Genomic DNA, 12,314 nt, shown 5'->3' on the forward strand with positions numbered 1-12,314 from the left:
CTAGGTGAGACCTTAGCTTTGGCCCTGGTCCTAGGCCAATGGATCTATTTTTTGTTTTCAAAACAAAATATGAAAACCAATGAAATTTCGTCAGATTTTCAATCATTTTGCTTTGAGAAAGAAATGAAATGAAATAGGAAATTTTGTCTCATTTCTTTTTTTGTTTCTTCTGAATGCCCATTCCTAGAAGGTAGTTCAACCTGCTTTTCAAGTTCCAATTTTGTTCTCTGTTTTCTCCTCACTGTTGAGTGGTTAGAATAAAGTCCCAATATTCTATCAGAATATAGTCCCAGTTTGTATACTTTTCCTGAAGTCTTCTTAAATATTTTAGTTCTCCTATGTAGTACCTGATGAGCACTCTCCTCTCAGTATCTTCTCATTTGAGTCAGCAGCATTCACAGTTTTTAGAAAAACACTTCAACTCCTGTTGTTGTCTATAATGGGCAGAATTCCCTCTTCGAATGATTTCTCCAACTGTCAGCTTCCCTCAGAATAAAAGACACCTTTTCCCAATATAATTGGTATCTGAGTCCCTGGTACCTAGGGCACTCAGTTCTAGGTGGAACAAATGTAGTCCCTTACAAAAAGGGGCCAAAATATAACAGAGGCAGAATGGGTGGAAAAACTGCCTTGCCTCAAAACAAAGGAGATAGTGCACTAAGGCAGCTAGTTTAAAGTTGAAACTCCTCTGCATTGGGTCACTGTCAGATCCATCCTCGGAAGGAGAGATAGCTCACTGCAGGTCTTCCCTACACCATGATCCAGCCTTAAACACAGGGACGCCCCAATCCACTGCAACATGGGGGACCAAGCACTCACAGGGAATTCTCCAAAATGGCTTAAAAGAATAAAATCAAGCAGGATCTCCAGAAGGGAAAATTCCCAACTCCTTTCCAATAAATAAGGATAAAATTATACAGCAGGAGATACAGGGCTCCTATATGCAAGAAAGTCCAATTCAAAATCCACAACCTGTCTAAACAGGCGATATCTCCTTAAGACATCTCCCATGGCATTCTGGACCCCAGCGGGACAGATCCAGGGAGGCCCAGTCAAATTGGAGCTTGGTGTACTTGCAGCCAGGGTAACCCCAAGAAAATAGGATGTATAGCCTTTTCCAATAAAAAGAAGGAGATTGATTCTGTATGAAGCGCTCCGGTGCGAAGAGTAACTGGTACAGTTTTGCAAGTCACATTACCCGGGAAGGGTTCTCCATGAATGGAAGATAACAGTAGTGAATCTTTCAATTTGATGAGGGGAATCTTCAAATATTCCACTAGACTTCTGATAAAAAAGTTGCCTCCTGCTCCTGAATCCACCAGGGCAGGAATCTGAAATGATATCGGTCCATAGGTCAAGGAGACTGGGAGAGAAAGCGGAGGAGAGGCCTAAGAACAGTCCTCCTGCAAGACTTAGGCCTGTCCGTTCCAGATGAATGGAGCATGTAGAGACATTATGGCCAGGCTGACCACAGTACATGCAGAGGCCACGCTTCTTCCGAAATCTTCTCTCTTTAGAAGTCAAATGTCCATGACCAAGTTGCATTGGTTCATCTTTATCAGCAGCAGAAATTACTGGAACCTTTCGAGGTGCAGATATAGAGCTAGCCTGATTCAACCCAGATAACATCCTGGGCCGGAGTTCCTTCACCTTGTCCCAGAGCCGATGATCAAGTAGCCAAGGCTACTAATTCATCCAGCAAGTCAGGTGTTTCACGAGCAGCCAGCTTATCTTTTAACCAGGTATCCATGGCTCTGCAAAAGACAGTCTTGAGACATTTGGGGTCCCAGCAAAGTTCTGCTGCAAGAGTTTTAAACTCTATGGAAAATTCAGGCAATGATCTGTTGCCTTGCTTCAAATCCACCAAAGCAAAACCGGCTACAGAATTTCGAGCAGGGTCATCAAAAACGGATTTAAATAAGTCCATAAATCCTTCTATGTCCTGCAAAATAGGGTCCTTGTGCTCCCACAAAGTAGATGCCCAAGACAAGGCCCTACCATCCAAGTAAGAAAGGATGTAGGTAGTCTTGGAGAGAGCAGTAGGAAAATAAAGATGGTTGTGATAAAGTGCATACAGCACTGGTTTAAAAAGCCCCAAGTCTTCTGTATTTCTCCAGAGAAGCGGATCGGAGCTGCCAGTGGTACAGCAGTCTTTAAAGTTACCTCCTGTAACTGATTTTCATGGTTAGAAGCAGTATTTTGAACTTTCTGTGTTTGTAGCTGATGAAAAGCTGAAGTATGTTTTTCCAAGGCGTCCTGTTGTTCCGCAATGCACTGAGCCAGGCCCGGTATAGCCTGCAAAGCATTGAATTGTGCTGGATCCATGTAGTTACCCGAACCCCTGGAGTCAAGCCGGATCCTTGGAGTTAACCAGAACCTTGGAGACAAGCTGGATCCCTGGAGTTAAGCCGAAATCAGGTAGTCAAGCCAGATCCATGGAGTTAGCAATTTGTTGTTAATCTGCTAGGAGCTAGCAATCTGTTGTTAATCTGTTAACAAAGCTCTGTAGAGGAGTTGCCATCTGTCATTAAAGCTCTGCTGAGAGATAGCAATCTGATGTCAGAGAGCTCTATTGATAAAGCTGTTGTTATTTAGAATAGTTGTGGGTGGATCCTTGGACCAGTGGCAGGTGACTACGCCCTCGGGGAAAATCCCAAGAGGGACCACTGGTCAGGCTTAGTGTAGGAGACAGACACACACGAGTTCTTTTATTAGACAATATAGTAAACCACCAGAGGTGGCAGTAGTGAGCTGGAAGCACCCGGCTGGGCTGTAGTCCCTCAGGTACTGGAACAGCGATCCCCAGATGGCTGAACTGTAGAGAAACTAAGAAAGTGAGTAGACAGTATATACAGAGTTCTGGAATAAGTCCTTGATGGTAACACTCACACAATAGTCTCTTAAAGCAGCCCAGGAGATGGTATGCATTAGGTCCTCGAAGAGTGAGTACCTGATCCCAGGGAAAGCTCTGAGAGATAAATGGAAACTCACTGATGTTGTAAGCAGTGATGACTTCTTAGCAGAAGTGGTATTCAGGAGCAAGTCCGGGACGTGGGCTCTCGAGGAGCGAAAACCGGTTCCGGACTGCGACCTGAAAAGAAAAAGAGAGAGCGAGGCCCCCAAGGAGCGGGTACCTCTAGTAAAGTCCGAGGAGGCAGAGTAGCTAGGGTTGCGGAGAGCAAATCCCATCCGCAGCAACCAGGAGGAAGCGAACTCCATGCTAACTAGAAATGTGAATCGGAACCGGAATTGGTTCTGATTCCGGTTCCGATTCACATCGTGGGGTTTTTTTCGTCCGGCCCAATCGCTGTTTTGTTTATCGGCTGCACCCGAGCCGATAAACAAAAAACCCACCCGACCCTTTAAAACTAATCCCTTAGCTTCCCCCACCCTCCTGACCCCCCCAAAAACTTTTTACAGGTACCTGGTGGTCCAGAGGGGGTCCTGGGAGCGATCTCCCGCTCTTGGGCCATCGGCTGCCACTAATAAAAATGGCGCCGATGGCCTTTGCCCTTACCATGTGACAGGGTATCCGTGCCATTGGCCGGCCCCTGTCACATGGTAGGAGCACTGGATGGCCCGCGCCATTTTTAATGTTAGTATTGTGTTGTTATGATTAGCTATATTGTGATCCACCTTGAACAATATTTTGGAGGTGGTGGAATAGAAAAATGTTTTTTAAATAAAAATGGTGAAAACTGCTCTGCTGCATCAGGACCTGGACGGCTTGCCGTCGTTGATGGAACCATGAATTCTGCTTTATAATCAGAAAATTCTCAAGGAGAATGTCAGTCCATCCATCCATCAGCTGCAACTGTGCCAAAGACGGGTCATACAGCAAGGCAACAACCCAAAACATTCAAGTAAATCTACTACAGAATGATCGAAGAAGAGGAGATGTTGTGTTTTAGATTGACCAAATCAAAGTCCTGACCTAAATCCTGTTGTGGCAATACCTGAAGCAGGTTGTTCATGCAGGAAGCCCTCAAATGTCACAGAGCAGAGAAACAATTCTGTGTAGAAGAATGGGCCAGAATTCCTCAAGGGTGCGGTGAGAGACTGATCTACAGTTATAGGACATGTTTAGTTGAAGTTATTGCTGCTCAAGGAAGTGCCACCAGTTATTGAATGAAGGGCTCACATACTTTTTCACGCAAGGCTACTTATTATTCAATCACTTTTTGAGTACATAATCAAACTCTATCCATTTTGTTGGTTCTTTATTCAGTTAGGTTATCTTTCTCTTTCATCAAGGTTTAGATTAAAATCTAATCATGCTTTTAGTATAAATGGCGCTAAAATACACACTGTCCTGAGGGGGTTCACAAACTCTTCTCAGCACTGCAGAGCGAACACTATAGTAAAATAAAAAAACTCCACACTAAAACTGATCTAAAACTATATGGATGAAATAAATCTGAAAGCAAAGTTCTGGCATCTTTACAGTGTTTGGAATGACAGCTCAACTGGATGAGCTGAAACCAGGGTAAACCACCCCCATCACTGCCTCCTGAATGCTGGAACCTCTGAGCAATTGCACAACTGGTTCTCTTTGGGGTATCACACCCCCCCCCTCCCCATCCTCCGCCCCCCAAGATGCAACTTGTCTTCAAAGGCTGTCTCTCTCTTTCTTCTCTCCCATACCCAAACCAGGTTCTTGGCTGTGGACTCCCCAAGGCATGACAACATGCCTATTAGCAATGCTGCCTTATTTTTTTTTAGATGTTTGGAACAAAAGAGTTGCCAGTGCATGATCTGAAAGCCCAACACTAAAAAAAATGCATGCAAGAGGTGAGCTGCTTGAACCCTTTCACTCCTCAATAGGAAAGAGGTTTCATGGAGGTTAAAAGATTTTGTTGCTCAAACCCTCTGGTCCTTCTCGTGCTGTAGGTATTTTTTCCCGTGCCAGCGATGGCTAGCTGTGGATGAAGACGATGGTCAGATAGCCAGGCAGCTGGTGCCCATGGATGAAGCCTTTATGAAGAAAAATGAGGACGACAGTGATGAGGAGCAGGCTGTTGCAACCCTGGGTCTGGAGCAGAAAGGTTATTATTGACCCATTTTTGTTCTTGGTTTAGATGATTTTCTCTCCAAGGATTTTTTTTTTTTAATGTCAAAAGCCTTATTTTTCTTGTAGTTTCTCTATAGCCAATTTAGAACTCTCAGATGTATTTTGTGTCAGACCAAGGTAATCGGGGTCATGCCCTACATCTTGGTTATTTAGGTAAAATTTTAATTTATGTTGGAGAGATTTTTTAAATGAAAAATCATAATTTTGTCTTTTTCAGATTCACCTTTAGGGCTCATGACTTTCAGTAGGGTCTCTGGAAGGTTGTGATTCTGTTGTAGACCTTCTGAGGAAGGGGGATAAAAATGACCAGGTTGCTGTATACAGCAGGCATTTCATCTTTGAGTTGTTTAGGGTAATCCACTTCCACTGGGCACTCACAGTTTTAGGTAAGAGGCCATCTTCAGACACTGCAGAGTAGGGAGAAAGTGGCCGCAGTTCCAGATCAGGACTCTCCAGTGGGTGGCAAGACCCAAGGGGATCACTTCACACAGTCTCCCAAACAGAAAAGAAATCCCCAGAAAAGTAATGTTGCTCCAAAACCAAACATTTACTGAAAACTAATAGGGTTGCAAAGTTCTAGTTTCCAAAGTTTTAATTAGCCAGATAATACAGTTTAAACCCGACAAGTAAAATGCAAAATACCAAGCTGTAAAAGCAGGTCTAGGGATCCCTTTTGGATTCCATTTGCCTTCAAGACTTTCCCAGAAACTGTGTTGGCTCTGCTGTTACAATTGCAGATTGTTTTGCATACATGTAAGTGCTGGACACCTTCCAAAGGTTTGCATGCACCGTCTTCACCAACAGAAGAAAAAAAAAAAACAGCTCACAGCTGTGGATTTCTAGTACCTCACTAGAGATTCTTGAGCCAAAAGATTAGCAGAGGGTTGGGACTTTCCTACCTTTGCGGAAAAAGCAAAGATGAAACTCCCCCGCTGCCACAAAATAGTAGAAAAATTGTGTGGAAAGTAGCCTTCCCACTGGAAAGCCTCTCCAGAGAACAGGCCAGCACCCTTGCTTCTTCTCTCCACTCCTCCAGGATGTGGACTCCATCTAATGCTTATAGGGAACCTATGGAGGATGAACCATGGTAATCACTCAGAAAACACACTCTCCTTGTTGGAAATGTCTATATTTTAGCTTGTGGTAATGTCTAGTAGGCTTTACAATAGGGTGCTGTTAGTCCCAAATGGTCTATGTTTAATTTTTACTTACTGCTTACTGTATTGTATTTGTTTCAACAGTAGAGTGTGTATATTAGGGATGTGAATCGTGTGATCGATCGTCTTAACGATCGATTTTGGCTGAGGGGGGGGGGAATCTGATCGTCTTAGTTTTTTAGGTTAAAAAATCGTTTTATCGGGGGAGGGGGAGGGCGGGAAAACTGACACACCAAAACAACCCTAAAACCCACCCCGACCCTTTAAAATAAATCCTCCACCCTCCCGAACCCCCCCAAAATGTTTTTAATTACCTGGGGTCCAGTGTCAAAATGGGCCATTATGCCCTCACTATGTCGACATAGTGAGGGCAAAGGTAGCGACGGCGCCATTTTGAATATTGGCAAATCAGCCCGAGTGCAGAAGGTTGCTCCCGGACCCCCGCTGGACTTTTGGCAAGTCTTGTGGGGGTCAGGAGGCCCCCCCAAGCTGGCCAAAAGTCCCTGGGGATCCAGCGGGGGTCCGGGAGCGATCTCCTGCACTCGTGACGTCGGGTCACAGGAACCAAAATGGCGCCGGTGCTACCTTTGCCCTGTCATATGATAAGGGCAAAGGGCCACCGGCGCCATTTCTCTTAACACAGCCGTGGCCCGAGAGCGGGAGATCACGCCGGGACCCCCCCACTGGACCCCAGGTAATTTAAAACATTTTGGGGGGGTTCGGGAGGGTGGGGGATTTCTTTTAAAGGGTCGGGGTGGGTTTTAGGGTTGTTTTGGTGTGCCTGTTTTCCTGTCCTCCCCCGATTTACGATTTTTGACGATAAATCTGGGGAATTGTTATTGTATCGCGGCTCTAACGATTTTTGACGATTTAAAATATATCTGACGATTGTTTTAAATCGTCAAAATATGATTCACATCCCTAGTGTATATTGTGTTTGTACCTTTAAACTACAGCTATTATAGCATGCAGCAGCAGCACATATATTAAGTGGAGTCAGTCAGATAGAGCACATAAGAGCATCAGACTTGCCATACTGCTTCAGACCAAAAGTCCATCAAGCTCAGTGGCCTGGCAGGATCCCAAGGAAAGAAAGCTTGTCTGGGACACAAGTCCAGTACTTATGGAGCTGCACTGGCTTCCATTAACACAAAGAGTTCAATTTAAAATAGAAGTGCTAGTGCAGAAGTTACTATATGGAAACAATCCCTGTAGTTTAGTGAAGACATTACAAAAATATATACCAGGTTGAGTTTTGAGGTCAAGAGGTACCAATATGTTGGAAGTTCCCTCTTTTCGAGATTACAGATGACAGGCTACACGAACAAGAGCGTTTTCATACACAGTGCCTTTGTTATGAAATAATTTACCTAAAGATCTAAGGCTTGTTGAGGACATAAAATCTTTTAGGAAGCAAGTTAAAGCTTATTATTTTAAAGTTGCTTTTAATATGTAATGTGTAAATTGTTGACTGTATTGTTTTGCTTTTATGTCTTTTTTATGCATTTATAAGTGTTATGCTGTACTCCTCACCGATCATGAATTTGAGAAATATACAACATGCCAAATAAATAAATAAATAAACAAGCAGATAAATAAATAAATAAACCTTCATGATGTCAATGGTGACATCTAGTGGTATAAAGGGGAGACTTGCAGAGAGTGCATGCCTTTTTTTCCAGCCTATTATGTACATTTTTCCATTGAGGAAGAAACACTAGGAGGAATCAATGAGGTCAGTGTAAAAAAAGAACAACCTGAACAGCCAGAAATGAATTTCTTGTAATAAAGAAATTCGTTGTGCTGCTTTGATTTATATTTCTTGCTACTGTCTGCTTGCTTACTGTGGTAGCCTGCAGAACTGGAACTTGTTAAAAACACCCTAGTTTTGGGTTTGAATAAATTTAGCATCATTGGATCCACCAAAGTAAAGGGCAGACTGAGCTCCTGATTCCAGGGTTTGGATTATTGAGGTTTGCCTGAAGAAGCAGATTTCACTTAGGGGAAACTTTTCCCAGTGTAGTGAAGATCACTTTCTGAGCCTGGCTCACTAGTACACCATCTTCTCAACCATTTTCAGAGAACTCCAATGACCAGTGAAAGGTTTGGACTCCCAGCAACTCCTTTCAGTTTACAATTTGTATCCCAAATTGCTGTTAAATTCCGATGAGTCTTGCAGTTGAAGATCTCTCCAATGCTGTGCAGAGATCATGCGTGTAGATATTAAGAAGTCTGGGTTCAGGCTATATACCTGTTTTACTACTCCGCTTCTGTTTAAAACTGTCTGTCTGCATGTTGTTCATGTTTAAGTTATAGCTGGTGGATTTAATTATATTATAGGTTTTCTTTGGATTCCAGTTTGCTGTAGCTTTAATTTTTTTCTCTCTCCACCACACTCTCTCGCTCTCCTCCCCTTTCTATCTCTCCCCCTTTGCTCTCCCTCTATCTTGCATCTCCCCCTCTCCTCCCTCTCTCAATGCTCCCCCTCTAGAAAAGCTGAGGGTGGACTAGTGCCATCCAGGAAACTATAGACCAATGAGCCTGACTTCAGTTCCAGGAAAAATAGTGGAAACTATTCTAAAGATCAAAATAATAGAGCTTTTAGAAAGACATGGTTTAATGAAACAGTCAACATGGATTTACCCAAGGGAAGTCTTGCCTCACAAATCTGCTTAATTCTTTTGAAGGGGTTAATAAACATGTGGATAAAGGTGAACCCGTAAATGTAGTGTATTTGGATTTTCAGAAGGCGTTTGACAAAGTCCCTCATGAGAGGCTTCTAAGAGAACTAAAAAGTCATGGGATAGGAGGCGATGTCCTTTCATGGATTACAAACTGATTAAAAGTCAGGAAACAGAGAGTAGGATTAAATGGTCAATTTTCTCAGTGGAAAAGGGTAAACAGTGGAGTGCCTCAGGGATTTGTACTTGGAACAGTGCTTTTCAATATATTTATTAATGATCTGGAAAGGAATACGACAAGTGGGGTTATCAAATTTGGAGATGATACAAAATTGTTCAGAGTAGTTAAATCACAAGCAGATTGTGATACATTGCAGGAGGACCTTGCAAGACTGGAAGATTGGGCATTCAAATGGCAGATAAAATTTAATGTGGACAAGTGCAAGGTGTTGCATATAGGGAAAAATAACATTTGCTGTAGCTACACGATGTTAGGTTCCCTATTAGGAGCTACCACCCAGGAAAAAGATCTAGGCATCATAGTGGATAATACTTTGAAATCGTTGGCTCGGTCTGCTGCGGCAGTCAAAAAAGCAAACAGACTGTTTGACTAGGGGGCATTCCATGAAGTTAGCAAGTAGCACATTTAAGACTAATTGGAGAAAATTCTTTTTCACTCAACATACAATTAAGCTCTGGTATTTGTTGCCAGAAGATGTGGTTAGTGCAGTTAGTGGAGCTGGGTTTAAAAAAGATTTGGATAAGTTCTTGGAGGAGAAGTCCATTACCTGCTATTAATCAAGTTGGCTTATTTATTTATTTATTTGTAAGCTTTTATATACCGAAGTTTAGCGAAAAGCCCTCACTCTGGTTTACATGTATAACAACATATTACAGGCGTAACACAACTGGAATAACATCAGATACAAATAGGTTATATATAACAGCTTATATAGCAACAGATTAGGTATAGCATCAGTTACAAAAAGATTACAAAAAGTTCATAACTGTGGAGGGTAACGTGGGCTTTCCATTCGTAACTGTGGGAGGTGACGTTGATCGTGTGAACGATTAGCCGATCCCGTCTTTGTATGCTTGTCTGAAGAGCCAGGTTTTGAGTAATTTTTAAAATATTTTAGTGTTGTTCTGTAATCTTAGGTGTTCTGGTAGGGAGTTCCAGAGGTGAGGACCTGCTATTGATATGGCTCTGTTTCTTACGGTAGTGAATTTGGCAGTTGTGGCCATCAGTAGCGAATGGCGTCTGCTATTAATGGCATCAGTAGCATGGGATCCTCTTAGTGTTTGGGTAATTGCCAGGTTCTTGTGGCCTGGTTTGGCCTCTGTTGGAAACAGGATGCTGGGCTTGATGGACCCTTGGTCTGACCCAGCATGGCAATTTCTTATGTTCTATTTCTTTTTTTCTTTTTTTTTTTATTGAAGCTTAATTAACTCTGTTGGCAGAGCCATCTCTTATTTCTTTATTTCTTTGTTTCTGAAGATTCCTGCTTAAATCTGGAGGATTGCATCCTACCATAAGGTAGATACTGTGGGTCAGAGCTGCCCGAGTTGGAGCACAGGAAGAGTTCCTTACCAGGCAGGAGCACTTCTTAACACGTAGATTAAAGATCAAACGTGACTACTTTACTTTTTTCATCCTTCATTCCTTTTTCTCTTTCTGCTTCTCGTCCTGTTCTCTGTCAGCAGTTGCCTGATTGCTACCGCAGTCCCAGCTGGTCAGAGGAGAGCCAGCGCCTAGAATAGAATGAGGGAAGGAGCAGAATCCGTAGGAAACGTAGAGCTTCCACATACCAACCAAGGTCTGCTTCCTTCACAGCTAAATCGACAACATATACTGTGAGAGTCAAAACTGGGGACAAGAAGAATTCCGGCACAGACGCCAACGTGTTTCTCATTCTGTATGGCGCAATAGATGACACAGGTAAGAGAACACGCCGGGCTTCTTTGACTGCTGTAGATTGGATTTCATGACATAAAAGACTACAATAACTGAATATTTTTTCTGTTTAATACAGGAAAGTGCAGCGTCCGATTACCTCTGATCTTTTTATGCTCCTGCAGCACTTTACTAGGGAAAGCACGAAGTTAACTGTAATCAGCATTTGCAGTGCTTATGGTGCCACTGCTTATGGTTATGCACTCAGCACTGAAAACGTATTGAAAATGTATTTCCGCTCCATCTATTTGGTTCTCCAAGAAATGTTTTTAACAGAGCAAAAGTATTTTCGTTCCGTTGTCTTTTGGAACACGGGACACAGTTAAGGTTGAATGACCCCGCAACGTCTTTCTCGGTTGATTAAAAACCACCCCTTCATAATTTGGCACTAATTGGTATCTTTCCTGACATGGAGGCTGAATTACTGTCTCACCCCTGGAGGTGTTACTTCCAGACCAGGGGTGGGGCACACTTTGAAAGGGAAGCACGGGGGAAGCTTGGGCTGCCGCTGACCAATACTTTACCTGTCTGTGCGTAAGTGGACAACCTTGGCCTCCGATGCTGAAGCAATCTGCGCCTTTCAGGAGCACAGCAAAGACCTTTTTTTTTTTTTATTGTTTAAAAAAATATTTATGAAGTTGATGAGATCTAGGGTTGCCAACTGTCCTAATTTTTTCCAGACTGCACAGACTTTTGGGGTATTGTATGTAAAAAAAAAAAAAAGGAAGGACTGAAATGCTTGGAAAAGTCCTGATTTTAGTCCTCCAGCTACAGCTTAGCAACTGATCCTCCCCTGTGATTATACAAGGCAGTATCTGCTTTGGTAGCTGTGCTATATTCACTATGAGGCCGATGCAAAAAGGATGCGCTGAAAGTGGGCGCTGCGGGTTCAGCGCCCGCTTTCCTAACGCGCCCCCCAGGCACCTCTCCTGGGGCACGATGCAATATTTAAATTAGGGCTCGCGCTGTCAAGGAGGCGCGAGGGGAAATTACATGCCCCTAGTGCCTTCTTGACAGTGTGAGCCCGAGAGAGGTCCTCTGTCAGCGGCTGTCCTCCAGTTAAGAAAACCGATGCTGAATTTATCAGGTTTTCCTACCCGGTGCACAAAGAAGCAGAGTGAGCTCAGTTCCTTCCAAAAACAGGACTCTTTTAGCCTTCACAGTCTCTCACAGCAGGATCTGTCACTGGTGCTTGCCTACCTAGAGTTTAGAGTAGGCTCACAAGTCTTCAGTCCCCTGAATGAGAGCCCTCTTGCTCCCAAAAGGGCATCTGTAACCTATAATGAGAAGGACCCTCTGGCAGAGATTGCACTATGAGGTATCTCTCCTAAAAGAAAACTCCTTCAGGCAAGGCTGGAAGGCCCTACCAGAATGTGGAAAAATACATCCTTACTCTCTGACTACATCCTCAAATTGAACCCACTATGTTTTAAAATGGCTGGGCTAAATAC

The 12,314-nt window shown here is 43.3% G+C and overlaps 1 protein-coding gene across 1 annotated transcript in view; it reads left to right on the forward strand.

Annotated features, from left to right (window-relative positions):
• The window catches only part of LOXHD1 (lipoxygenase homology domains 1), a 557,082-nt gene that overhangs the window by 351,397 nt on the left and 193,371 nt on the right, over window positions 1–12,314 (forward strand). Inside the window, exons 28-29 of the mRNA XM_029580624.1 lie at window positions 4,891–5,045; window positions 10,744–10,848. Of these exons, the coding sequence (XP_029436484.1) occupies window positions 4,891–5,045; window positions 10,744–10,848 (260 nt within the window). The remainder of the gene's footprint in view (window positions 1–4,890; window positions 5,046–10,743; window positions 10,849–12,314) is intronic.

Source organism: Rhinatrema bivittatum, chromosome 1 (genome assembly GCF_901001135.1).
Source record: "Rhinatrema bivittatum chromosome 1, aRhiBiv1.1, whole genome shotgun sequence".
NCBI lineage: Eukaryota > Metazoa > Chordata > Amphibia > Gymnophiona > Rhinatrematidae > Rhinatrema > Rhinatrema bivittatum.